Source organism: Lineus longissimus, chromosome 3 (genome assembly GCF_910592395.1).
Source record: "Lineus longissimus chromosome 3, tnLinLong1.2, whole genome shotgun sequence".
NCBI classification, from domain to species: domain Eukaryota; kingdom Metazoa; phylum Nemertea; class Pilidiophora; order Heteronemertea; family Lineidae; genus Lineus; species Lineus longissimus.
In genome coordinates, this window is record NC_088310.1 from 1984244 (window position 1) to 2010337 (window position 26094).

The following is a 26094-nucleotide window of genomic DNA, read 5'->3' on the forward strand; positions in this document are numbered from 1 at the left end:
TGCAAATGCTCACATCATAAAAAAGGATCACAGAACTACCCCGAGTGATTATGATCTCCAGTCAAAGACCAACAACAGGATGCATCAGGACTCCACCCTACCGTTCTTTCTGCCCATGAGATGTAATTCTTTCAACTGCAAGTGATTCCACTTGAAAGTAACGGATGGAGTAACGAATGAAGTAACTACGGTTCCTATCAGATTTACAGTACTGCCACGTGCGTCAGAATTTCCCGCCAGAAGAATGAGACGGTCACATGACAGACACGACAGAGGGAATTCCTCAGTCCGTCAACGCTCACCACATCCTGGACTGCAAGTAGTTTTTCGTTTATCTTAATGTCTCGCGTAGTGTGCAGTTTGTGGCACAGCAAGTTTGAGAGTTTATTGGCACTTATTACGTTTTTGTTTAGCTTTAGCATGATAATATTTCTATTGTTTCTAGTGTTATTTTGAGTGATATATCCCCACCCGTTCAGCACCGCGGAGCATACTTCATGATTCATCGTCTGTCCTTGGAACTGTCCACAGAACATTGCAGAATGATCCGCCAATAAGCGGCTCGTGTTTTGTTAAAAAATATAAGATTCGAGTTGAAATACTCTGTAAAGATCCCATATACGGTGATCTTTTCAAACATGCATCGAATCTGGTAATTATATACAATAACTTATTATTCACATAGTTTCTATAATCATAATACACACTTGGTATGACTACATTTGGTCATTCAATCAATGGCATCCGACAATCGGACATGGGCTAATGCACACATTTGTCATTTCCCCCAACCTGATCTTTTTTCTGAAATCTAATTGTTCGCCACACATCACAGGAACGTAACACATAAGTGAACACAGGTTGGACAATGCTTCAAAAGATTATCGTGAATGTACTTTTCATTAGGTCATCCAACATGTCCATCGGCGGCATCCCATAGATTGACATCATCGATGTCGTCTTCATTCCAGCCAAGGAATTACTGTCGATTCGCTACATTGCCAGTTCGCTACAAGTCGTTTCGCTACATGGTAGGTCGTTTCGCTACATGGGTGGAGTCGTTTCGCTACATGATGGGTATGGTCGTTTCGCTACATGGAGGACGTTTCGCTACATGGGTGAGACGAGCGTGCCAACGCGAAGGCCTTGCAAAGGCCTCCAAATCTGCGTTGAAGTGCGTTTGAATGACCCCTGTCAATCAATAATAAGTACGTATACACGGATACAGACGGTTGAGCGAGCCAACGCGAAGGCCTTGCAAAGGCCTCCAAATCTGCGTTGAAGTGCGGTTGAATGACCCCTGTCAATCAATAATAAGTACGTAATTGAGCGAGCCAACGCGAATGGATGTCTATGAGGTTACTGGTCCATTCAAGTGCGAACAAACGACAAGAACCCCTTGCGCGCCATCAAACCGTACAAGTTTTTTTACAGGCAAACTGTGCTATAAAGTATAATAAATTTGTAGTCACCACCGGGAATACTTGACTTGCCAAATTCAGAAATGCAGCGCCACTCGCGGACAAAGATAGAACAACTCGACATTTTTTTCACCGGTTTTCGCTGCGCATGCGTACCAGCCATCCGGAAACTAATAATGGCGGCAATCTGAACTTGTTTTGTGTAAGTTTTTGACAGTTCAAAAAGTTCTTTAAGGCTCATGATTTAAGATAATTTAGCAATCTGATAACTATTACGTGTTAAGAAACAGACGTACCACAGAAGATTTATAAACATGACCACGAAAAGTGGAAATCAACTAAAGATGACGGCTGGTACGCATGCGCAGCGAAAACTGGTGAAAAAAATGTCGAGTTGTTCTATCTTTGTCCGCGAGTGGCGCTGCATTTCTGAGTTTGGCAAGTCAAGTATTATAGTAGGGTAAAATAGAGTAAAAATAATGACTACATCCATGTAGCGAAACAACTCCACCCATGTAGCGAAACGTCCTCCATGTAGCGAAACGACCATACCCATCATGTAGCGAAACGACTCCACCCATGTAGCGAAACGACCTACCATGTTGCGAAACGACCACCACATGTAGCGAAACGACTTGTAGCGAACTGGCAATGTAGCGAAACAGCCTGATACCCTGACAACGCTACCTCCCCTGAACTCAAACTTTAACGGGAGTTAATTGTAATCTTACTCTCTATATACCAAAGTGATTTACCTAGGAATACAGTTGAACTTCACTGAAAACTAATGATGTGTTGATGAGTTCAATGAATCCTTCGATTCCTTTGGTTTTCTTGACGAACTGACGTCCGACAATTGTCACAATGAACCGTTGACGTGTGGTTATCTATTTTGGGACGAAACTCAGTCCCTCACAAACTTTGGTCGACTTCGGAGAGAACATCTCATCTCATTTAGCCAATTGTTCAAGTGTTTCTTTCATCATGCCGACTCGGTGGGGGTGGGGTGGGGTGGAGGGGAGGCGAATTGATGTCAATGATGATGGTGTGACAATGTCTCACTCTCAGGCCGTGATTAGGCCTTTATAGATCCATGCACTCACGAAGACGTTGTGTCACGTCACGTTACTCTACAGTATAAATGTAAAAATGTAGGCCTATGGTGAGTCTGTCGTGACGACTGCCAACACTATGTTATGTAAACGTTGCTCGCAATCAAGTGCATTGATGTATAGATAGGTCTACTTGCCTCGTGGCTTCTTCTCAACGTCCGCGAAACAAAATAATTCCGAATGCATAATATGATTGGCGTCTCAGGTCCTGTGAGGAGGGGGGGGGGGGCAGCCAGTAAAATTACGGGCTGTGGAAATTGCGAAGGGGTGGCGTCGTCTGTCTAGTATCGCCACAACAACGTTGATATGATTACTCGTCGTTTCAGCAGGCATGACTTGGGACATCCAGTGACGGAGCAATACGACTGAATAGTACCCGATTTGCAAGCATGGATTTTTCTAAGTCTGCCCTGGGATCTTTGGTCCAAATATCGAATTTGAACGTTTCCGATACGATCAAAAATGCATTCATTGAACTCAAAAAGAGTACATCTCCATCTATAGAAAACATTCATATCCAGCAGGACCATGTCTCGCTCATTAATTGCATTTTAGAGCAGGCATTTTCACCGAAAAATGAGATTCCGATAGGTGGCAGCACTGTTGGAAAAGCAGATGACAAATCTTGTGGTTTGAACTTCGACGAATTATTGGCCAAGAAGCTGATTCATGAGTACTGTCTTCCCACTCTTGCCATCGTATCCTCACTAACTGGCCAGGTGGCAAGTTATACAAGTCTGTCAGGTAGTATTTGCCTGTTGATTGAAAGAATTTGCCATTCTCTTCCGAGAATTGAGGGGGTCTCAACAGCAGAAAACTTGTTAGCACATTGTACGAGATCACTGGACATTTTATACAAAAGTAGGAAGGATCCTATGTCACTTGCGTTGAAGGAAGATGAACCAATTAAAAAACTACCTGTGTCAACCTTGGCTGAGCTCTGTAATAAACTGGTTCGATATCTAATTACCTGTAAAGATTTAGGAGGAAAAGAACAGTGTGAATGGAAAGACACTGTACATGTGCTGAGTAATAATTTGGTACAGTTGATTGCTGTGGAAGATGAAAAGACTGTTGTGAAACTATGCTCTGTTTTGGCAAGGTTGATTGACTTGCAGCCTTATAACAAAGAGAGCATACTTTCAAGTGTCTGGTCTACCATACAGGATAATGAAAGTGACATCGAGAGAGCCTTTGTAATCTTATGTACTTTGGCTGATTGTTTTCTACCGATCACCACTGGTGACACACCTTTTGCTCTTGATAACTCCATTGTTAGTCACACAGCATTCTGGAAGCTGATCCAGGCTGGGATCCCTCACAAGAATACTCTGGCAAGAAAGAGATCATTATATCTGTTGAAAAGAATAGTTGATTTCTTTGAACATGGAAAAGGTCAACTTGTTAGCAAGGATTCTGAGTGTTCATTATTCTGGTGGGATGCTGCAGAAGAGACGAGTCTAATTGTAGTGTGGCAGGACTTCATGCTACTGGTTGAAATGCTGGAGGAGAGTATAGTCCATGTGATTAGACCACTCTTCCCAAGATTAAAGCTCCTTGAGGCTGCTACTTATAACAGGAAAACAGGTTGGTCCTGCACAAGCTTTTATCAGCATTGCATTGTGATTTGATGTGAATACTTTTTTTCAGAAGCAGACTAATGAATTTCATATTGAACTTACTCATTTTCATCTAAACAATGTCAAGCATCAGAAATATCTTTAAATGGTCTCAGAATTAACTGCTAAAGTAACAGTTGTAAAAGTTTTAACTTGAGTAAATGTTGTGTTTCTTTCCCACTCCCAGGTCCACCATATCTACACACATCATGGCTACTGACACTACTGCAGAGAGCATTGAATCATGATAGCCTCTACCTGATGAAATGGGGCTTGGAAAGTCTGCTGGATGTTGACTGTAAGAAGTCACCAATTTTTACTCAGAATCAACACCAGGTAAACATTTGTAGTCTGAATATGTTTTTCACAGAAAATGCCTTCAAACACAAATTAACTTTTAAAAGGCAAACCCCTGATTTCTTGACCATGTCATTCCAGCAGTTATGCTACCAGTCAGCCAGAAAATAAGAAATCAGCTTGCACTGTTCCCCCAAGGGTGAAACCTATCTTCAGTTCAAACACTACTGAGTAGTTTTGTCATGTAATCATCGTACCTTCACTGCTGTTCTAAACGTATTGTTTTGTGTCTTTGTTTCGATGAGTCAGTGATTTTTTTCCTCCTTGCAGTTCTTCTACAGCCAGTTTCTGGTCATACTGAATGAGTCACAGTTCTTCACAAGGTAAGATTTTAAAACAAATCACTTCTGCCTGTTGACAAAATGCAAAAATGTGGTCTCCTACCAGTACTGTCAGTGTCCTCGGAGAGATTATCCTAGTCTCTTTCTAACAGAGGTGTCTACTAAGAGAGGATCTACAAAATGTCCATTCTGTTGTTTCAGACCACCTGGAGCACCTTCAGGAAGCTGTCCACCACTTGCTTTCAAGTTGGCTACATTCCTTCAGCACTGTCTGGATGCCCAGGAGACTAACAGCCAAAAGCATAGGTTTATTACCGACTTCCTTGCTGGTGTGAAAACTGTCTCGTGGAATGGAATTTCGCTGATGTTTGTCTGTCGTGCTTTTGCAGAGTTGGCACCTGCTCCACTCTTCGATCAGGAATGTATTCATATACTAAGGTAACTATCAGCCATGAAAGTATACTAGTCAAGTCAGTTTTATCACATTTGTGACACACGATTGTCCTCTTGCAGTTTATTTATTCCCAGGTAATGTGATATGGTGATCGTGATTGTTATTTTCCTGTAATTTTCAGGTATATTGTTCTTGCGATGATCACAACAGTTGAGGTGCAGTCCCGTGGTGCCATTCAGTGTTTCCTGATGCGGGCAATCTTACGACTTGTCGACGTGGTATGTGTATCCAGAATCATTTACCCTAATTTGAAGAGCAGTTAACTTGTAAACTTGTGATTTCAATTAAGCCAGAAATTGAAAAGTCTCAAACTTTTAAATTTTTCACAAAGTTTCTCTCAAATTGGTCGTACAGGTTATTATATCATGGAATTTTCCTTTGCAGGATAAGGTCGGACCAGAAGATGTGATCAACTTCCTGAGTGCTGTGAAGAGTGATGAGTCCTATCATCGTGGTACACCACTCTGGCAGGATAGCACCCAGTGGCTGAAGGAAGTCGCATCTAATACAAATGGTGCTTGGAACAAGGAGAACTTGCTGAAGGTTCTGAGGTCATCACTGGCCGAGAGGATGAGATCTGCTACTATACCTGGTAGAGATTGTTCAAAACTATACACATTTTAATGACATGATTGCAAAATGTATAATGGTTGTACACTACGTCGACTGATGGATAAAGATGTGTTAACGATGCTTTATTGTGCAAACTTTGTAATTTGCACAGAAAACTTAAGAACTATTACAAGAATGTATGCCTGTTGGCACCAGAAATCACACCCAATGCTCAAAACCAGTAATCATCATACTCAAGTGTACTAGACAAAAGATTCGAACCAAAATCTTTAATGATCTTTTTATATTCATTTCAGATCCGAAAAGTGGTTGCAGTGCTTCTGGTGAGGCCAAGTTGATCCTTCTCCTCCTCGATGCTGATGTTATCTCCGTCAGCCTCTCCACCGGGGAGACGTCATTCGATGGGATCATGTTCCCAGTCTTGGATGTTCTGTCGTCTGCTTCCACCAGGCTCTATCTTCCACGAGAGAAGGCAGATGAGGCCCTACATATCTTGGTTTGTCTGCTAAACGAATTGGGAGGACAAAAATCTTCAGGTGAATGTTGCTAACCATTGTATTGCTTTCAAATTTTGTGTTTGGAATGGTGTTTTCTGACCCACTCCTACATACATGTAAAGTGAAATTTTCATGAAACTGACTCACTGTGTGATACAAACTTTACAGTAGTTCATCTACAGAATAGATACTGAACACTGTTATGAGTGATTGACAGTAACCAATCTATACATAACAGTCAGTGCCACTGTATTAGATGGCAAACACATGACCATGGCCAGCATTATGCCATAACAACACCACTCACCTGTACATAAAATCTACGTCATTTGGTGTATGACGTCACAGAGCTGCAGGTCATGTACATGACTATGTTGGTTGCACCTGTTTCATTATCGTGAATGTCGCAACTTCCTTCCATCTTCTTCATACACATCTCCACATTTACAGATGTTGATAAAGTACGGCTAAAGATCGAGAAGGTACTAGAGCCAACAAGGAAGGACATTCTTGACTATGTCTCACTTCGCCTGCTGAATGAAATCAAAGATGTAAGTGCCTTCTTAACACAACAGACGAAGATATCATTCAGGCCAGCAGATGATTATGTCTCCTTTCCAATGAATGATCAGAAATATTGGGAAATGAAGTCATCTGGATCTACTTTCAGGCTGTTTGTACTTCGTTGGTGCATGCAGCAGACATAGTATGTGGAAATAACCCTACTTTCCCTTTGGATTAAAGAGGGAGAGGACATTCTTCTTTTGAGCCGTTTTGAAAGCTTTGCTCTTTGAAGGGTAACACCTTTCATGTTGGCATATCATGACCTCGCACATCTTCTTCAGATTGTTGAGCTTCCCATCCAGAGTCTATGCATCTCCTCCCTAGAACTCCTATCATCGATGAAACCAGACCAGACACTCGGAGACCAACTTGCGACAATTGTTACATCGTGTGTTCAGAAGTTGGAGGTGAAGTCTGCTAGTGTGGGTACTTTTAAGTGTTTTTACCTTGTATTAACCTCTCTTCGCTTGGTTAGCTTTAAGGTCCTCTGATTAGAGATACATGTACAATGTGTACTTTATTAAAGATGATTAGGCGAGAGTTTGGTACTGTCTTTCTAGATCTTGTGTCTGACGTAATCGCTATGATTACTGCCACCAATTCATACATGTGTAATGTTAAGAATTTTTCCATTTTTAAATAACATACAAGCTTGTATTGCTTATTAAAGAAACTAACACTGCACAACAAAGTGATACATACCTAATACTAAAGTACCCCATCTATGTCAAGTTTTAACTGGCGTGAATTTGTCTATTTCAGTCCACTTTAGATGTTATTATTCAGTCGTACAGTGCTATACAGACATTGGCCGCAATATCCAAGGTGATAGCAAAGATGTCATCCAATAACCGGTCACGCCATCTATTCAGTGAAGCTGAATCAAAAATGTTAGCTTATGTGAAGAGGAACAAGATTACAGACCAGCTACCAAAGTTGGCATCGAGAAACGATATGTACGTACACTATGGCTTGTGCCGCTAGAGATCAGTAGCAAAGTGGTTGGAGCATCGAGCTCATAATCAGGAGGTCGGGTTCTTCTCTCAGAATGATCACACTGCTGTTTCATCTCTGTGTCCTAGAGCAAGGCACCCAACCCTACATTGCTTCTTATTTCCCAGAAGTATAAACAGACACCAGGCTTGTCTTGGAAGTTTTTCTGCTCAGTCTCTATGAAAAGACCTTGAAAATGACAGTTTTTTTCTAGGATTTTCTTGATCAACTTTCTAATCATACCAAATTTGACTTTCCAGTGCTGGCCCCAAAGCTTTCAATGAAAACACCAATATGGGCTGGTTGATCTCTCACTACATGATGTACCAGTGGCAAGTCATCCATTTCTGTCTGGAGAGGAGCTCTATCGATGATGTGCTGGCATTGACTGACGATTGCCTGAATGCTCTTGACACAGGTTCATGTGTGGTGAATCTGCCTGTCTTCAGCTGTATGAAGATCCTCATGCCAAAGGTAAGGCATGCCTTTACCAATCTTTCTTACCAATCACAACAATTGTCAACCAAAACCAGAGGACACGGATGATTGAAGCCTTATGTGCCCCCAAGGTACGACAAGGGCCCCTTGTGTCAACAGTTGATGGTGCCATGTTGGCCTGGGATTCCACATCTAGCTTCAGACAGTTAAGAGTTTGGGAGTTAACATCAGGTTACACATTAATGCAAAGTGCGGGCCCGAAAACAAAAGCTTCCCTGGAAAAGACACTTGCACTGAAGGACTTAATGTTTATAGAGAATGCATTGACCTTTGTTCTATAAGGTGATTGTTTTGCAGGTGGTAGAGATCGACAGTGATCTGCTTGTGCGCTGCCTAAAAGCTGCTTGGTCAAGTCTACTGGAGTTTCGACGTGACAGCCAGTTCTGGCCGGCATATGAGTGTTTTGTGGCGATGTGCTTTCAAGAGTCCCTGCTGCTAGCAGCAGAGGAAGGAACAGCAGTGTTAGAGACAATCATGCAGGTTTGTAGACAAGAGTATGCTATACACTTTGTGAACATGGCCTAGTTTTGGGCTCTGAAGAATTTTCCGTTTGTTTCATGTTTAAGTTAACTGTAATCTACTGTATTGATGATAATAATGGAGAATTCGACATTGGAATGGGTGTGAATGATTACCATGCACACCAAGTTTTCAGCTTCTCTGGATTCTAACCTGTCAAACAGCAGGGTTTCAACAACAACGGTCGCTTCATATTTTCAGTTTTGTGATGAGATCTTCCGCTTCGGTGAGGAACGATGCGGTATCGTGAATGTGTTCAGCTCATATCTGTGCCGCTACCTCCTTCAAGAGGCAAACATGAGACATGCGAATATGTTTATATCCTGCCTGGCTCGTGCTTCCTTGTTTGGCCCGGTGCACCAGCGCAGTGTCAGGTACGTAGCTCTCTCCCACCATTAGCATGAGTCTGTAAAATCCTGTTTGAAAGCAACAGTTGTACCTACCTTCTGTGGAAATAATTCCTTGATATCAAAACAAGTGTAAGGAAATCTGGTGTTGTCTTTCAGATAGCTAGGAGTGTCTTCCAGAAGGACAAACCTAACAAGGCTAATGAAGTTTGTCTTTGATGTCATCAGCTCCAAGTGTTCACTTGACCCAGATCAACCAAGGTTATGAATATATTGGCCAGTGCTGGAAGAGGGATGAAGTTGGCCATGTGAAAACTTTGCCTTAAAATGTGTGTTTGTCTTTCAGATTTTTCCGCGATTGCAATGCTTACATCAAGACAATAAAATACGTCTGCCCGACTGAGGACTCTATTACAAGGTTGGTTGTGGTACTTCAAATACGCTGACTAACACTTGATCATGCTGACACTTCAACAAGTATATCAAAAACACAACTCTGATGGTATATCATGTTTGTACATCATCAACATGAAGTAAGGCGTCTTTCCTCTTGGCAGGCCCTTTGATTTCTTGGTGACTTCATTTTGATATTCTCTATTTGCAGCCAGTATACTTCCAAAGAAGATCATGAGGTTCGTCTTGATGTCATCAACTTTTTGTGTTCCCTTGACCTGAGTCAACCTTATCACACAAACTTCATCAAGTCATACACGGAGGAAATAAAACGTCTTCAGCGAGAGACCATGAAGGAGACCAAGTACCGCCACTTCCCAAACACATTACAACACCGAGAGTCGCATCGTCTTGTCGGGACATTGCTTGTGATTGAACAGTATCTTGAACAGGTGAGAATGGTACTTGGACGTCAAGCTTCAGGCAAAATAGAGTCATCTGATGTGGCCTTTTGACAGAATCTATATCGTAGATGTCGGTAACAAGCTGAAGCATATTTCAAAACTAAGCCAAACAAACCCATAAGACTGTGTGCTCCTTTTCTTTCAGGATGATGTAGAGGCCTTCCTCAACTTCCTGACAGATGAGGTTCTGCTGAAGGAGGTACAACCATCAGTGCGGTACCTCATGGAGATGACCATCGTTCGTATCTTCCTTCGCTTCCCATCAACACTGCCGAAACTCTGGCTTCATCTAAAACAGGTGATTCTTATGCATTTCCTCAGAGTCTGGCTGCTTTACTTCAATATTTAATCAGCCCTGATCTTTAACTCTCCCTCTCCTTCCAGTCATACCACATGAGACCAGCTTTGATGTGCTCCTGGTTGTGCATCCTCTCTCAGATGGTGGCTGCAATAGATGTGCAACAACACAAGGTAACTAGTAGACCACCATTCATGAATATACAATATGCTCACTAAATGAACTTGGAGATGTTGTTGTGTTTTTTTTATACAGGGCTATTTTCTCCAGAACCGGTCAGCTAGGTACAGATGGGTACAGATTTGTGCACAAAGTGATGACTTCTGTCTCTCATGAGAGTACAGTCATTGTTTCATGTCACAGCTGTCTGCTGTAATCTCCAACATTTATCTGTGATTCATTGATAACAACTAGATATGTATCACGGGAACCAGGTCGTCTGCTCATCATACAATTTCACGACTTTCATTTCCCTGCTATTGGACTGTTTTTAGATGACAGTCATCCAATACTTCAAATTTCATCTTTTTCATATTTTGTAGGAGTCCTTCATCATACAAGCAATCCCTCTTGTATTCCCATTGTGTATGGCCCACCAGTTTAACCTGAGGATCTACGGCCAGTCCACCATGTTGAGGATGTGGATGGTCTGTGAGGAGAAGGGCCTGTCCAAGGTGCTTGAGAAATATCAAATCATGGAAGCCATCAAGAGCTTCCATGACACAGGCGGGTATGTTGACAAGAATTTGCAGAATTACCGACTGCCCACTTTCTCGGGACAGATATTTCTGTAGCAGACTCTCCAAAGACTAAAATAAATCAAATCATTGTTGCAGAGATATGTTTTCTTCTTCAGCAACTCAAGTAAGACTTCCAAAAAACTACTGGATCATTTCCTCTTCAAGATCAACCCAATCCAAGACTACTCTATGAAGGTGAGAAATGACCACAGGCTTAATCATTTTTTATATCCTACATGTAAATTGAATAGAGCTTAGAAGAATGAGTATGTCTTGCTTGAAGTATGAACATTATGATGCCATAATTTCAGACTATCTTTGCGACGCTGCCACGGCTCTCAGATGTCATAGATGACGAATGGCTGACCCCGGAGATGTTCCTGGCACACGACCCGACCTGGTCTGACCCATCTGCCCATAGGATACCTTTATACCCTCAGAGAGAAGACCTGGAACATGCGCTTCCTGGAACATGGAAGATGAAAGTTGTTGGTGAGTGATCAGTGGGGAACATTCCTCCGGTTTTAAGGCGCACAGGTCTGTTTGCTCATGTCAGGATCCAATGCGTCAATGCTCATAACCATACTTTGTTGTCTCTCTCCAGATGATGATGATGCCTCTGGCCCAACAGATGGAGACGTCCAGCGGAAGATCACACCATGGAAATGCATGTTGCCCAGTGACGAGGAGGAACAAGAAATGGTTTACAATAACAAACAGAAGATGAAGAATGGATTGGTTCTTGTCGCTTCGCTCATTGATAAACCACCAAACCTGGGAGGTGAGTCCTCCTGTCAGTTAACCTGTTGATGGCACCGTCAAATCTGAAAGTTCAGTGGAAAATGGGGCTTGTTCAGGTCAGCCTCCATCCACCAGGTCTGGGTGTCCAATCCTCCCACCAGGCAAATCAACAACTTTTATGAATTCATATGTACGGTCAGCTCCCAAGAAAGCTGACCACTGGTGTTGCAGATTGTTTCATCTCAAACCTGCCTGTACCTTGGATATTTTCTTACACATTCGAAAATACTCAAAATGTTTGATTGATTTTCCAGGTTTGTGTCGAACTAGTGAGGTATTTGGTATAACACAGCTCGTTCTTGGCAGTCTGAATGTCTTGAAGGATCCAGTGTTCCAAAGTCTGAGCGTATCATCAGAGAAATGGATACCAATCCGAGAGGTTGCTCCGCATATGTTGATGCCCTACCTGAACGAGATGCGTAACCATGGATACACTCTGATCGGTGTTGAGCAGACAGCAAACAGTGTCTGTATGACAGAATTTACATTCCCAGAGAAATCACTGTTGTTATTAGGGTGAGTGAGGAGGATACACGGTCAATGCCACTTAAAGGTTACTGAATTCAGAGACAAAGATGAAGAAGCAGGTTTCTTCCAGCACTGTCAAATGTACACCCCAAAAAGGCTTGTTGGCCTTGTGCTTGGTCACTCAGTGTCAATCAAACAGATAGCAAGCTCTGAGGACCACGTATCTTGCTTGTTCCTTGTGGAATTTGGCAAGTCATGGCAAGTCAAGCTCATAACCCAATTTTTTTTACGTAAAAGATTATTATTCTTTTTCAGTCATGAGAAAGGTGGTATCCCAGTGGAGCTGATCCAGCATCTTGATGTGTGTGTAGAGATCCCCCAGCAAGGTGTGATACGATCATTGAATGTCCATGTCAGTGGTGCTTTACTTGTCTGGGAATACAGAAGACAGCAGCTACTCAAATCAAGTGCTTAGTGCCGAATTCGCATCCTATCTCCAGCCATTGTCTGCAGGGCCAGAGAGTGAATACGCGCCCCCAATTTTCACAGGATGTGAAATCAAAAAACTCTACTGCCATTAACAATGTTCATTCATAAACATGGTGCAGGCACTGACTATCATTCTTTTTGGTGGTGGAGTTTTCTTAGTTCATCCATGTTGTGTTCAAGTTCATTGCACTGCCTCTTAAATCCCTATCAGGATTTCAAATGAAAGGTACAACTGTACATGTAATTGAAATCTTCCATATAAAGGTGCTGCCATCTTTTCATTTCATTTATGTACAAAAGAACTTGATTCAAGATGCTCACAGTGGCGTCTTGAACCATTTTCACAATTCATGTAACTGTGTAACTTTTAGGACAGGTCTATTGGTGCACCATGTCTTGGCTCAATCATGATAATGACAGACACAATGTACATGTATACAATATGTAACTAACTACTCCTTATTGGGAAGAGCAATATGATATGGGTAAATAAATCACCAGGAAAACCACCTCCATGTAGTATTTCGTTATTTGTTTAAGGCCGTGGCTATTCGTACCGTGACAGGGCCGGCTGGCCTGGCTGGAAGTCAAGGACCCTACCCACACCCGGAGCCAGGAGTAAAGGCACTTCCAACACTCGTCACAAACAAACACCACCTCAATCATAAATTAGGCCTACTTTCCTTACCCACCATCACCCATGTCACCACGGTGCGATCTATTTATTCACTCCGTATTATTCGCACCATCACGGTACGGTACCTTTCACCCGTTAGGGTGTTTCTGACGGTGCGAATAAGACCGGAAACAATGGCCCCATGCACCGTGGCGGTTCGAATAGCCAGTTCATTTGTTTAAACCATTCTGTTTCTTCCTTATGTACAACACTGCGGATGGAAACAGTAGACGGCTCAATCGCATCCATGGTGTGTATTATCATCCGTGAATCAGAAGAGCACGGAAGAGTACAGACTCGGAAACAGGACTGGGAAAATCAAGCACAGGTTGATGATCTCATCCACTGGATAGTCAGTGATTTGACATCATTTCTTGTGTGGTAAACTTGTTTCGACAAGAAAACACCATAGATAGTTCAATCGATTCCTGATCAGAGGATGTGCTGACATACAACTCTTTGTCAGGGGTCTAACCATTTTCCTTGGATTGAGCCAACTTCTCTCTGAAATGCATAAGCTGGACTTTATTCCAGTACATGCATTATAATCTGACTTGGTCTAAGTTAGCCTCTCACAATTTTCTGGAAGACATTCACAGCCTTGTCTCTCCCACAGCAGTCATCTCGGCCTGCTGTCTTGGAATGAGCTAACATCTCACTGTGCTCTAGATGACATGCACACCAGGGCCTACTGCCTTAGGTCAAGCTATCATCTCACAATGCTTGTGAAGACATGTACAACGTACTTGGCCGTCTCTTCTAAACCGCAGGCACAAGGGCCTAACTGTCATCAGCTTGGCTGTGACAGTGTCTAGGATATTGAGTTTGGGAATGGTCCATGTATCATGATCATTTTTTCTAGGTACACATTTTGGTCCCAGCTATGGTATGAGCTGCGGTGGTACACCTTAAAAGATATCTGGTCAGATCATTCCATATGACCTATCAATCATTCCAGACCCTCCCCTCTGATAAGAAGAGAAGAGTGACAACATTGGTCTGAGGAATGAAATCAGGAAACATGATTTTTTGAAAAATTGTTTATTTTTCATGGTTCATTTACAAGTTCAGTTTATCACAATGATAATTTGCAACAGTTGTCCCCAATCTAAATATGTAAACATGAAGGAAGGAAGCCAAAAATGAATGTATCCATAGTTGCTACAATGGACACATCTCAGTATTTGAAGCTTTACCAGTGGTTCAAGGCACTACATATTGTATCATTCCCATAGTCACAACAACAGATTATCTCCCAAAACAACTATGACATCGCTGCTTCCTTTGCCTTCTCCATAGGTGAGTCAACCTTTTCCACGGCTCACCTTGGCCAAAAAACTTCTTTTCACAGTAATTTTGGTTCATTAACGTCACCCAAGATTCCCAAACTCTCAGTTTCGCAGTTCATTTTGGTATCAATCCCAGCATTTCTAATTGTTCCTCTCCCAATATGACACTATGACGACTCAGCCTCCTTTGTCTTCTTTGCAGGTGTGTCTCCCGCCCCGTCTGACTTTCTTTTTAGTCCCTTCATCTTCCTTGTCTGTAGCTTCTGATAGTCTTGTGTCTGCATGTGAATACGGCCGTGCTTTGTACCAAATACGTCCCGTGATATGTTCTTCTTCTTCTTCGGCTGCAAGAACAAGATTATACCATGTTTAAACTTGTGGGAGTGAGTCAATCCAAAAAAAGATGGGAGAAGAACCCCAACAATCTCAACATCCAACAGATATAGACAAGTTTTGTCTATAGTACTTGCCCATAACAAGAAAACCAGCCTGTCTGAGCTGTACCTGTAAGAGAAAATCTGCCAGGGTTTCTGTGTCTGGTCAAGCCGACCAATAGCATTATTAGCATGAGAGTGGTCACTTACCTTAGCCACCTTCGGTACTTTTCTTGATTTCTTATACAGATCATCTGAGGCAAGTTTTGTTCTCCTAAACGTAAAGTTGAATGCGGGACCTATCTCTTCCAGTTCTATCCTCGGTGTTTTACAGCCTGACTTCTTAAACAGAACCCTGCAAGAAAAAATATTCAATTTTATAGACTTGACCATATTGTCTTGTTTACTTGTCAATCTTTTCCTTATATCTTATTTTGTGGAAGGATTCTGAGAAAAAAAGGTCAATCCAAAGGAATTTCATCAATGTCTTTGATACAAATTTGAACTACTCACTTATAACTCCTTAGAAACACCTTGCCCTCCGCAGCTGTGAACATCATGACATGTTCTAAACCTGACAATCGGATGTTCTCTATCACAGGCCCACGGAAGAAGTCTATGAACAAATTCTTTAATCTTTTGTATTCGTAATCTGTTTCAAAAGGTTCTCCAGCAAATAACAGGCATGGTTTGGTACCAACAGGAATCTTACTGCCCTGAAAAAACACATAAAATGTGTTACTTCTGTCAAATATATAGTGATGGACACCGTAGACCAAAGGTCCTTTTATCTCAAGCAGAGTTGGAAAGTCAATGTTGTTCAAGTTTTTGTCTCTGTACTACAAGACTTCATCTGGAAATGACTTGATCATTGCAGATCATCAATGTTGTTGCCGTCTCCTAGATTTTGGCGATTGTGAAGTCACACATTCACAGCACGTTTGAAAAGCTGAACTTCCAAAAAATTTGTGCCAATTATCGTTAAATGTTCTACTTACTTTAAAGGTTTCTAATGACTTGAATGAGCCAACTCCCAGTTCAACCATGTCTAAGATATGATGATCAAATAAACGACCTGCAAAGGGAACACATTTCCATGAGAAAGATTGACACCTTCAATCCTTCACGTATCACAAAAATAAGTTCACTGCCCACTGGCAAAACCTTTTACAATTGTACCAATCGACTATTTAATTCTAAAGGTGTTACCTCCTATACTGCTGAACTCACCTATGACTAAATTATGTGGTCTTTTCTTAGAATGACTGCCAAACATAAACAATGAACAATCTCCTTTCGTTGAGAAGAATTCCTGAAAGAAAGAATACAATAATGACAACAGACAAGACTGGAGTGGTGGAGGTCCTGGCAATTGCCGAGGAGCCAAATCATGGCAGAGGCACAACAAAATAGGAGTTGGAGGAAGACTGTGGAAGCCCTACGCTCCAGATGGAGCCGACAAGTTTGAGTCGAGGAGATGTGAATGCTTACCTGTCATCAGGTCATATAAAGGCACCAAAACAATACTGATACTTACGATTGAAGTTTGATCTTCGAAAGGCCTCATTATATTTTTCCTGGAGAAGAATGATGAATACTAACTTTACATTTATTGTGGTGAAAATAAAATGCTGCAATAGTGACACACAATCTTAACAGGCAGAGATCAGTGGCATATTGGTTAGAGTCCCGGTCTCATAAAAAGGAAGTGACAAGTGCAAGGAGCAGCACTGGCTGTTTACTGTCTGTGTCCTTAAGCAAGACACTCAACCCCATTTGCTTCACGCGCCAACAAGAAATAAGCCCTTCACTACGATACAAAGGGTTAATTTCGTTCCAACACCCTGGCCTAATGACTATGAAACTATTGAAATTTCCACACTTTTTTTTCATGGAAATAACCAATCAGCATGGATGAATCTAAAGTTCTACTCACTTCTTGAAGAACACAGCATCTGGCTTCTTTAGCGTGTACTGAAAGCAGACAAGACATTTTAAATCAGGAAAAGACATTTAAGATGAGTCAGTCACACTATTGGGCAATGAAAAGCAGAAATATCCAAGGAAAAAAGCACGGAAAAAGGAAATAAAATTCTGCATTATGCAAAAGTACTCAAGTAAGATTGTATCAGTCATTCCAAATAACACATCCAGGGGATCCAGCATAACTGATTGGATTATTTCTTGCACATTCACCATACATATCAAAAAATCTAACTTACTATTTCTTTCAAAGACTGTGTAATCAATTCACTTGTGCGACCCCCTCGTATAAACATGGCTGTCTTATTGTTCTCATTTACTTTGGGCTCCTTCTTCTCTAGGGCTCTTTTAACCCGCTGATTTTTAGGCTTCCTGCAAGAGAAAAGTCAACTTTAAACTGCTCTTAAGTCGTGCATGATCTGGAGAGGATGGTATAGACAACTACAAGTCAGCATGGCCATTGGATGCCTCTAAAATGTAGTGGGAGTTTGACTTGAGTGTAACTACAGTCTTTAAGGTCCTTGATTGTCAGCTCGGTTGGTCAGTACGTAAGCTGCAGGTGCTTGTCTGTGCCCGGCCATGGCCATCATGATCATGGCATTCAATTCATGCCATTTGGGTTTTTTCCATTTTTGCAACTTCTCAAAATCATTCTTGCGGCACTATATTTAACAACTTTAGGTTACACTCGTCGACCTGATTAATTCATGATTACGTACACAACCCTCTGTAAAACCATGATGACAGTAAAAGCTTAGAAATTTGGAAATAAAGCAGATTTTATTCGATCTGCAAAGCACTATGAAAAGCACGTGTATTTTGTACATAAAAGTGTTGCGAGGAACAATATATTTTTGAAAATATCTTCAAATGCCCAAATTTAATCTTTTAAAGTATGTCAGATCATTTATATATTATTCTATATTGTATCAAGATCAAATGTATGAGGAAATACTGTAAAATAGTATTTAAATGTTACTGTCTATTTGAATTTTCTAATACAGTGGTGTTCCCAGTGCATTGTGGGTTGTACGTGGCATTTGTTTTTCGACACTGGACGAAAATAAACTGTCATTTTTGTCGATTTTTGCCATCTTGTCCGTAAAAACGATCCATCAAAAGACGTGTACAGAAAGTATTTATACCAGTCTACTTAAATTTACTTCTATATACCCTCTTGTTCCAGAACTTATCGCATGCGAAGCGATCTAAAAAGACCGGTTGTCACACGTCATTATTTACTGAAAATAGAGGCAGGCCTAGACCTACATACACCCCACTACAGTACACTGTACATTACACTGGCATTACAGTGACAGTTCACTTGGAGGTTGGTCACATTTTTATCTGAAAACACATGATTCCATGGATGGAAGGAGTTGATTTAAAAACACGAGATCTTCAGTGATCTTGAAAAAATTAGAACAAGTATACCTTTTCCACTTTCAGACCATTTGAAATTGATTTACAAGCATGGCAACCACAACGTACCAGGATTTCATTCAACAGAATGAAGATCGAGATGGTGTACGCTTCAGTTGGAATGTGTGGCCCTCAAGTCGTCTCGAGGCCACCAGGATGGTTGTTCCTCTTGGCTGCCTGTTCACACCGCTCAAGGAGAAGCCAGATTTGCCACCAATCCAGTATGACCCTGTTCTCTGTCAGAAACAGGCTTGCAGGGCTGTCTTGAATCCTTACTGGTAAGTACTGCAGAACTGGTGTGTTGACAAAGTAGTGAGAGGAGTTGTACTGAGGTAAAGTTCCTGTGGATTAGTTCTGGAATGAATGGGTAACATGTTTGTTCTATTGACCTGAGTTTATTTAGGATCAAGGCATTACTTGTACTTGTTGGTTTTCATCATCATAATTTTTCATATTTCAGTACTATTGACTACAGATCAAAGAACTGGACATGTAATTTCTGCTTCAATAGGAACCCAGTAAGTTAAACTCATTTGGTGGGCATAGATGGGCCAGTGTCTTCCCGTACTGTTTTGAACATGTTTCTGTCCATAAAGCAGTGAAAATATGTCCCTTTTCGAAGTATCTTACGAAAAGTGGTGTTCACATGATAAACACAATAAGACGCCGGTAGGTCTGAGACGTTCAAATCAGGCATCATACCCAACAGTTTTGTGTTACTTTCCTTGTATTGTTTTATCTTTAAATTAAGTTGAAAATATTTTCTGAATCATTTTCTTTCAGTTTCCTCCTCAGTATGCTGCTATTTCTGAGGCTCACCAACCAGCAGAAATCATCCCTCAGTTTTCAACCATTGAGTATACACTGACAGTAAGTATTATATGTCCTATAGTTCAGCAATTCCTGAATTGTTATCAAAATACAATGATTTTCCGATAAGACAATAAGTAAGAGCTTTTGATTCTTCTATTTCAGCGTGCCATATGCCACCCACCTGTTTTCTTGATCGTGTTGGACACGTGCATGGATGATGAAGACCTCCAGGCAGTAAAGGAGTCCCTGCAGATGTCCCTCAGTCTCCTGCCCCCGAACGCCCTCATCGGTCTCATCACATTTGGCAAGATGGTGCAGGTCCATGAGTTAGGATGTGAAGGATGCTCCAAGAGCTACGTGTTCCGAGGCACCAAGGATTTGAGTGCTAAGCAGATTCAGGAGATGTTGGGGATTGGAAAAGGTGCAGCCCCTGTTGCACCAAGGCCTGGTCAGAACCCACAAGGTCAAGGTCAGCATCAGCAGCTTCCTTCGAACAGGTAAGAGAGAATTTCCATTCAACAAGACATGGTTCAGAACAAAACCTTGTCACCAAGTAACTTATAAAAATCGGTCCTTGCCAGTATGATTCGTAAACCAGGTGGCTAGTTCATTAGCTAAGGGAAGACTTAATATGGCCTCATTTTCCTTCAGGTTCCTTCAGCCTGTTCACAAATGTGACATGGCTCTAACAGATGTGCTTGGTGAACTCCAAGGTGACCCCTGGCCTGTCCCCCAGGGTAAGAGATCCCTCAGATCAGTTGGTGCTGCCATGTCCATTGCAGTTGGTCTGCTTGAGGTAAGAAAGGTGTCTGGTGTAAAGCAAAGCTCTTTGTGCCTAGGACAGAAATAGATGCAAGTACTAGAGATCACAACAATCATTCTTATGCTGCCATTTTGCTTGACATTCACTGCCTTTATGTGCAATGGGATTAAGAGATCATTTGCGGCACAGCAGACATGGGAAGTTCCCTAATAGAAATGCTTTGGTCACCTCTTGAACTTAGCGGTCTACTGCTCTTATAATCTCTGTTTTTATCATAGAGTTAATCCCTCAGTCTTCACATGATCGAAGGAAATGTAACTATTGCATGTTTGTTTTCAGTGCTGTTATCCAAACACAGGGGCACGTGTCATGATGTTCATCGGTGGCCCATGCACTCAGGGTCCCGGTATGGTGGTCGGCGATGAGCTGAAACACCCCATCAGATCCCATCATGACATCGAGAAGGATAACGTCAAATACATGAAGAAGGCCATGAAGTTCTATGAGCAGTTGGCGAACCGTTCCGCCACCAATGGTCATGTTATCGATCTGTACTCATGTGCCCTGGATCAGACTGGTCTCCATGAGATGAAGTACACATGTAACCTCACAGGGTAGGTCATATTTTTAGAACATGGCTACGAGCGTGATTCTGTTGAAAAGTATCTGTCAAATTGTGTGTGCATTTTGGATAGTGACCAGGTCTAGGCTTTCCACTTAATCACTATGTTTCTGTCTTATTTCAGTGGTCACATGGTGATGGCTGATTCGTTCAATACATCCCTATTTAAGCAGACATTCCAGAGGGTGTTCTCCAAGGACATGAAGGGAGAGTTCAAGATGGCGTTTGAGGGCACTCTCGAAGTCAAGGTAGGAAAATGAACTATCTCAAATATTCATTCATACTCCTCGGCTGTTAAGTGTCAGCAGAAACATGTGGGAATCTTTTGGTGGAACACTGCTGGACCCGGGGTCTTTAGACATCACATCCACACCAAAGATCTCGAGACCGTGTTATGGTTGTCATGTAATGAAGTGCTACTGTTTCAGATGGTAGCTTGATAACATTTGTCAAACTGATTACAAATGTCTTTCCTCGTTACTTTTCAGACATCCCGCGAGTTGAAGGTGTCCGGCTGTATTGGCTCCTGTATCTCCATGAACCAGAAAAACCAATACGTCTCAGAAACAGAAATAGGAGTATGTGGCACAAACATGTGGAAGACATGCGGATTATATCCAAACACGACATTTGCTCTGTTCTTTGAAGTGGTGAATCAACACAATGCCCCCATTCCTCAAGGTGGTCGCGGGTATATCCAGTTCATAACGCAGTATCAACACTCGAGTGGGCAGAAAAGAGTGCGGGTCACCACACTGGCAAGAAGGTAAGGACACATTGCTCATTTCCTAACCTGTCACATTTATCTCTGACTGAATGCCTCACAATCAGTGGATTTCAACTGACAAGAAACAGAGACATCTTATGTCTTTTTCTTCTTTGAAGGGATTCAGTCTACAGGAACATGTCACAAGTCGGTGTTGACAAATCCTTTCAAATGTTTCTGGTCCTTTTCTTTACAGTTGGGTTGATGCCTCCGTCAATATACAGCACGTGTCTGCCGGCTATGACCAGGAGGCGGCCGCAGTATTACAAGCCAGAATGGCCATGTACCGTGCTGATAATGATGATGCCCAGGATGTGCTACGCTGGTTAGATCGGATGCTTATAAGATTGGTAAGTGATACCTGGTCCAGTGGAGTTCTGTCAAGATCTGGACTGTTATGGCCCTACATTTCTGTGGGAGGAAGCCTTCAGTCGGATTCTGTTTGGTGCTGTAGGTGTTTGAACTTTTCATTGCACTTGCAGGTTCCTTATTGCTGTGGCAAAGAAATCCACAACCACATCAGAATGTGATTTTTGGATCAGGACTGTTATCTTTTGTTTATGTTGATGGTCTTTTCGTTCCAGTGCCAAAAGTTTGGAGACTACAACAAAGATGATCCCAACTCGTTCAGATTCTCCGAGCAATTTTCACTGTATCCACAATTTATGTTCCATCTGAGGCGATCGCAGTTCTTACAGGTGTTCAATAACAGTCCTGACGAGACGTCATATTATAGGTAAGAAAGTGATGTTGCTATGGGGGAGGTATCTGTCTATCATAAAGTTAAATGAAAGTTGCTGTCATTGGTGTGATGACTTTACTGCATACTGCTGTTTTTGGTCAGACATATATATGCCGGACAATAATTTAGTTTCAATTTCAATTTCCAGACACATGTTGAACATCGAAGATCTAAGCCAGTCCCTTATTATGATACAGCCTATATTGTATTCATATTCGTTCCATGGACCTCCGGAGCCTGTCCTGCTCGACACAGGAAGCATCCAGCCTGATCGGATCTTACTCATGGACACATTCTTTCATATTGTTATCTACCATGGCGAGGTAAGCATTCCTGCATCATCCGCATAACAACAGTTAAGAAGAACGTTTCCTCTTAAGATGCTGCCTGAAACTGAAATGAAATTAGAGCCCCATACCACATGCAGCTGTGATGAGTTGGCCACTAATAAAAAGAGTTTGCCCGATCCTATCTCTACTCAAATCATGTATATTTTGTTCCAGACTATAGCTCAGTGGAGACGAGATGGGTTCCATAATCTCCCAGAGTATGAGAACTTCAAACAGCTTCTTGCTGCACCCGTGGATGATGCACAAGAAATCTTACAGATGAGGTTCCCAATGCCTCGGTACATCGACACAGAGGCAGGAGGATCACAGGTAGGGCAGCAGTTCATGACTTATTGGGGGCAATACTTTCTGCCCTTATCTCCAACAGATACTCCTTTACATCATTTTGTTTGCGCAAGGTGATTTCTGTAATAATATCTTCCTTTTTGATTCCAGGCACGTTTCCTGCTGTCCAAGGTGAACCCATCGCAGACACACAACAACATGTATTCATGGGGACAGGTAAGTTATACGATATATCTACTAAAGTCTTATTCTGTTTCACAGTATATCAACAGTAATTTCAATACTGATGCAGTATCAAAAAAGAAACGCATGAAGTTCTATGTACAGTGTAGCTGACTGTGACCAGAAACTGTTTCTGCTGAGATGTATGTAAGTCTTTCATTGTCGATATGACCAGTAAATTAATAGCATTTATCAGTACAGTCACTCACTCAGGATCTAGAACAAGAGCAATTGCTGCTGAGAATAAACAACAAAGAGCTTTTTCTGAAACGTCTCTCATTTTTCTTTGCAAATATAGGATAAGGTACATGTATGCCTTATGTGATTTCATCGTGATTTATGCACAAATTGTATTCAAAGTTCATTATTTATCATTCCGTCCGAAATCACTCCTTTCACAGTTGCACTTTTTGTCAGTTTTTGTAACAAAATCACTTCCATTCTTCATATCTCTAGTCATAAAATCCTTTCATCATTCCAAAAGCTGGAAAAAAGAGAACCAGTATCTCAGTTAGCTTTCCATTCATTCACTCTTCGTTTTGTTCATGTTCTTCCAGCCTACTGAAGCCGTTAGTATTTTCATTGTGTATTCGATCTTTACTCTCTCCGGTGATGTCTTCTATGCATTCCTTTACCAAATTAGGGAGTGCCACCAGTGGCAGACAAATACACTAATGCTTATTTCTCGCAACTTGACCCGCGAAAGCAAACATTTCGGAACACTGTCGTATCAGAGACAAAGACCAACATGATCTGTCTTACTCTGAGCTGATGACTGAATTAGTTTTGTTGTCTCACTGGTGGTGGCTCTCAGCCAAATCATATTGTTTTGGACTCGTGTTTTATTTGTGCATTATTTATCAAGTCGGTGGAAGTGGTGTTTTGTTGTCGCGATTTCATTTGTTTCAAATTGTTCTAGTGTTTGCCAGAAATTCAAGAGGATACGCAAAGAGTTTAAAAATTACCTACTTTAGTCACATCTGCTTTGTGCATGTTCAATGTCCTTGTTATATTCTGTTCTACAGTTTAATACTGTAAACCCCTTTGTTTTTGGGAGCCTAAAATCTTTGCGAGATGAAACTCTTGAGGCATTGGAAAATGCACCCATTCATAGAAATGATCTGTAAATGATGTTTTTGCAAACATATGTGTATGTGGTTGCATAAATAAAGGGTTTAGGGTGCTAGTACTAGTAGTAGTTTAAAGAGAAGGTGTATGTAAAGATGTGTGATCTTTTGTTTAGGAAATCTTTAGGTGTTGTGTTCTCAACAGTCATTCTCTGCTTCATTTTTCTCTCTTGCTCTTCTCTGTATTGCTTTTTGAATAGAACCTGGAGGACTTTACAAAGAGACTTTTTCTCATCGCTGGGAGTCGACATGTTTGGCTATGATTTGTACAGTAAAGAGTAGCTTTCCAGTGAATGGAAATAGATCATGATTACTTGAGTATCGGTCAATGGAATAACTGCCTAAGTCAAGCTTGGGACTTAGGCAGATTTACCTTATGCTTAAATCAAACAAATGTGACTTAGGCTGTTTTACATCATGGGATAATTGCTAAGTCAAGCTTGGGACTTTTCAACAGGCTGACTTTTGAAAATGGTGTTAATCTTGTCTTTCCAGGATGGTGCAACACCTGTGTTGACGGATGACGTCAGTCTCCAAGTGTTCATGGATCATCTCAAGAAGTTGGCTGTTTCCAGCTCATCGTAACATTGATGTGAGCTATATCATATGGGATAACTGAGGAGATCAACGCTGTTTTCAGTTATGCAGGAATCCTCTGTCACAATTTGTGCCCACAGCAGTGATGCAATAGGGGTGCGTTAGTGCATTAATTCCTGGTCAAACAGGATGTATTACATTAGTAGGAATCCTTGGGATCATTATATTGTTATGCAAGGCATTGTAGTGATTAGAAGGAGAACTTACAACACCCTATCACAACACTGGCACTGGCCAAGTTGCAGCAGTGGATTCCTTGCTTAATGAAGACCACGAACTTTGAAAACTTCTATCTTATTACTGGACATTAAAGATAAGAGGAGTACTTCTTTATAACACACAATTTCAGAAACTGCATGCAAATTCAGTTCATCAATTCATATAATTGAGTTGAAAGCATAGTCGGTGACGTTATTTAGCAAGTCGCAAGGCACCTTCAAAAAGGCCTATCTTACATGTAATAGGCTGATGTGAAACAGATGCAAACCAGCTTGGTGTCTATACAGTACAAGATTGTGCATTCAGTTGTGTACATGTAAGTTTCTAAACATCCAACATCCATCCTTTGAGGGTTTCCCCATCAATTCGGAGAAATAACACCATTTTACTTTTATGAACGCCGATAATCATTGATGAATCGAAAATGAAACCTTATTGTGTTGTTTACTTGCTCTGCAATGATGGCATCTATAGCAGAATAAGGGTTTTCCATTCCCAGTATGTTGTGTTCAATGTCCTTGCAAGACTACATGTATGTTGGATGCCTTGCATGTGATACTTTCTTTTCGATTCAAATGTCAAACTCAAGGAACTAGACAGGATTGCTACCTGTTGTCAGTGGAGCATGCAGCCTGGGATTGTCAATTTCTACGAGGCACTGAAAACCGCAATTGTTGTTGCAGTGTTTTCCCTAATTTCTTCTTGAAAATTTGATTTTCCTGTGATGGGTTTTGCTTCTTGTTGTTTCACTTTGCTTTGATGCAATACAAATGTCTTAATTTATATCAGATACAATAAAATAAGTTGAAACAAACATTATTTATTTACTTTCTGATGTCTTTAGATATTTCTCACCTGGCAAAGTGTCGTTATTATCATAGTGGATCCCTTTCCTGATCATACTATGTTGTGTCTGGATCGCTGTCAATTATAGTGGAACCTGGCTTTGACAAGTC

General features: G+C 41.4%; 3 protein-coding genes across 6 annotated transcripts; 2 read left to right on the top strand and 1 right to left on the bottom strand.

Annotated features, from left to right (window-relative positions):
- The first annotated feature begins 287 nt into the window (after positions 1-287).
- Positions 288-13386, top strand: LOC135485322 (probable methyltransferase TARBP1). Of its 3 annotated transcripts, none has more exons than XM_064767208.1 (24): positions 288-652; positions 2860-4120; positions 4340-4488; positions 4780-4832; positions 4992-5228; positions 5366-5462; positions 5629-5836; positions 6114-6353; positions 6765-6865; positions 7160-7300; positions 7641-7834; positions 8132-8345; positions 8667-8849; positions 9090-9262; positions 9582-9653; positions 9840-10080; positions 10238-10390; positions 10477-10563; positions 10933-11120; positions 11247-11325; positions 11442-11622; positions 11735-11911; positions 12186-12447; positions 12715-13386. In XM_064767208.1, the coding sequence occupies exons 2-24, from the start codon at positions 2923-2925 to the stop codon at positions 12872-12874; spliced, it is 4788 nt and encodes a 1595-aa protein (XP_064623278.1). In that variant the 5' UTR covers positions 288-652; positions 2860-2922; the 3' UTR covers positions 12875-13386. The 3 variants fall into 3 exon arrangements, with proteins under 3 accessions (XP_064623278.1, XP_064623279.1, XP_064623280.1); XM_064767209.1 differs by having other exon boundaries at positions 2863-4120; XM_064767210.1 differs by having other exon boundaries at positions 289-390; positions 2863-4120.
- A 1232-nt stretch (positions 13387-14618) lies between these two features.
- LOC135485324 (ribosome production factor 2 homolog) lies at positions 14619-18019 on the bottom strand. Its single transcript, XM_064767214.1, has 9 exons — positions 17930-18019; positions 17450-17582; positions 17164-17201; positions 16765-16804; positions 16458-16539; positions 16226-16302; positions 15741-15943; positions 15438-15582; positions 14619-15197 (listed from the first exon to the last, which is right to left on the bottom strand). Exons 1-9 carry the CDS (start codon positions 17947-17949, stop codon positions 15021-15023), a joined length of 915 nt encoding a protein of 304 aa, XP_064623284.1. The 5' UTR covers positions 17950-18019; the 3' UTR covers positions 14619-15020.
- Positions 18020-18241: 222 nt separating this feature from the next.
- LOC135485323 (protein transport protein Sec23A-like) lies at positions 18242-25946 on the top strand. Of its 2 annotated transcripts, XM_064767212.1 has the most exons (16): positions 18242-18345; positions 18660-18910; positions 19093-19150; positions 19416-19502; positions 19608-19942; positions 20097-20241; positions 20548-20822; positions 20955-21078; positions 21319-21596; positions 21793-21946; positions 22181-22332; positions 22487-22661; positions 22842-22997; positions 23124-23189; positions 23753-23764; positions 24818-25946. In XM_064767212.1, the coding sequence occupies exons 2-16, from the start codon at positions 18684-18686 to the stop codon at positions 24905-24907; spliced, it is 2334 nt and encodes a 777-aa protein (XP_064623282.1). In that variant the 5' UTR covers positions 18242-18345; positions 18660-18683; the 3' UTR covers positions 24908-25946. The 2 variants fall into 2 exon arrangements, with proteins under 2 accessions (XP_064623282.1, XP_064623283.1); XM_064767213.1 differs by lacking the exon at positions 23753-23764.
- Positions 25947-26094: the final 148 nt, after the last annotated feature.

Excerpts from the sequence above, each read along its gene's own strand:
- LOC135485324 (XM_064767214.1), bottom strand. The coding sequence starts at position 17,949 with ATGGTTTTACAGAGGGTTGT. Across the intron at positions 15,583-15,740 it reads GTGTTTCTAAGGAGTTATAA|GGTTCTGTTTAAGAAGTCAG; the intron begins GTGAGTAGTTCA and ends TTTTTCTTGCAG. Across the intron at positions 15,198-15,437 it reads AAGTACCGAAGGTGGCTAAG|CCGAAGAAGAAGAAGAACAT; the intron begins GTAAGTGACCAC and ends TTGTTCTTGCAG.
- LOC135485322 (XM_064767208.1), top strand. The coding sequence starts at position 2,923 with ATGGATTTTTCTAAGTCTGCCCTGGGATCTTTGGTCCAAATATCGAAT. Across the intron at positions 8,850-9,089 it reads TGTTAGAGACAATCATGCAG|TTTTGTGATGAGATCTTCCG; the intron begins GTTTGTAGACAA and ends TCATATTTTCAG. Across the intron at positions 11,121-11,246 it reads AGCTTCCATGACACAGGCGG|CAACTCAAGTAAGACTTCCA; the intron begins GTATGTTGACAA and ends TTTCTTCTTCAG.
- LOC135485323 (XM_064767212.1), top strand. The coding sequence starts at position 18,684 with ATGGCAACCACAACGTACCAGGATTTCATTCAACAGAATGAAGATCGA. Across the intron at positions 22,333-22,486 it reads GACGAGACGTCATATTATAG|ACACATGTTGAACATCGAAG; the intron begins GTAAGAAAGTGA and ends TTCAATTTCCAG. Across the intron at positions 22,998-23,123 it reads CAGAGGCAGGAGGATCACAG|GCACGTTTCCTGCTGTCCAA; the intron begins GTAGGGCAGCAG and ends TTTTGATTCCAG.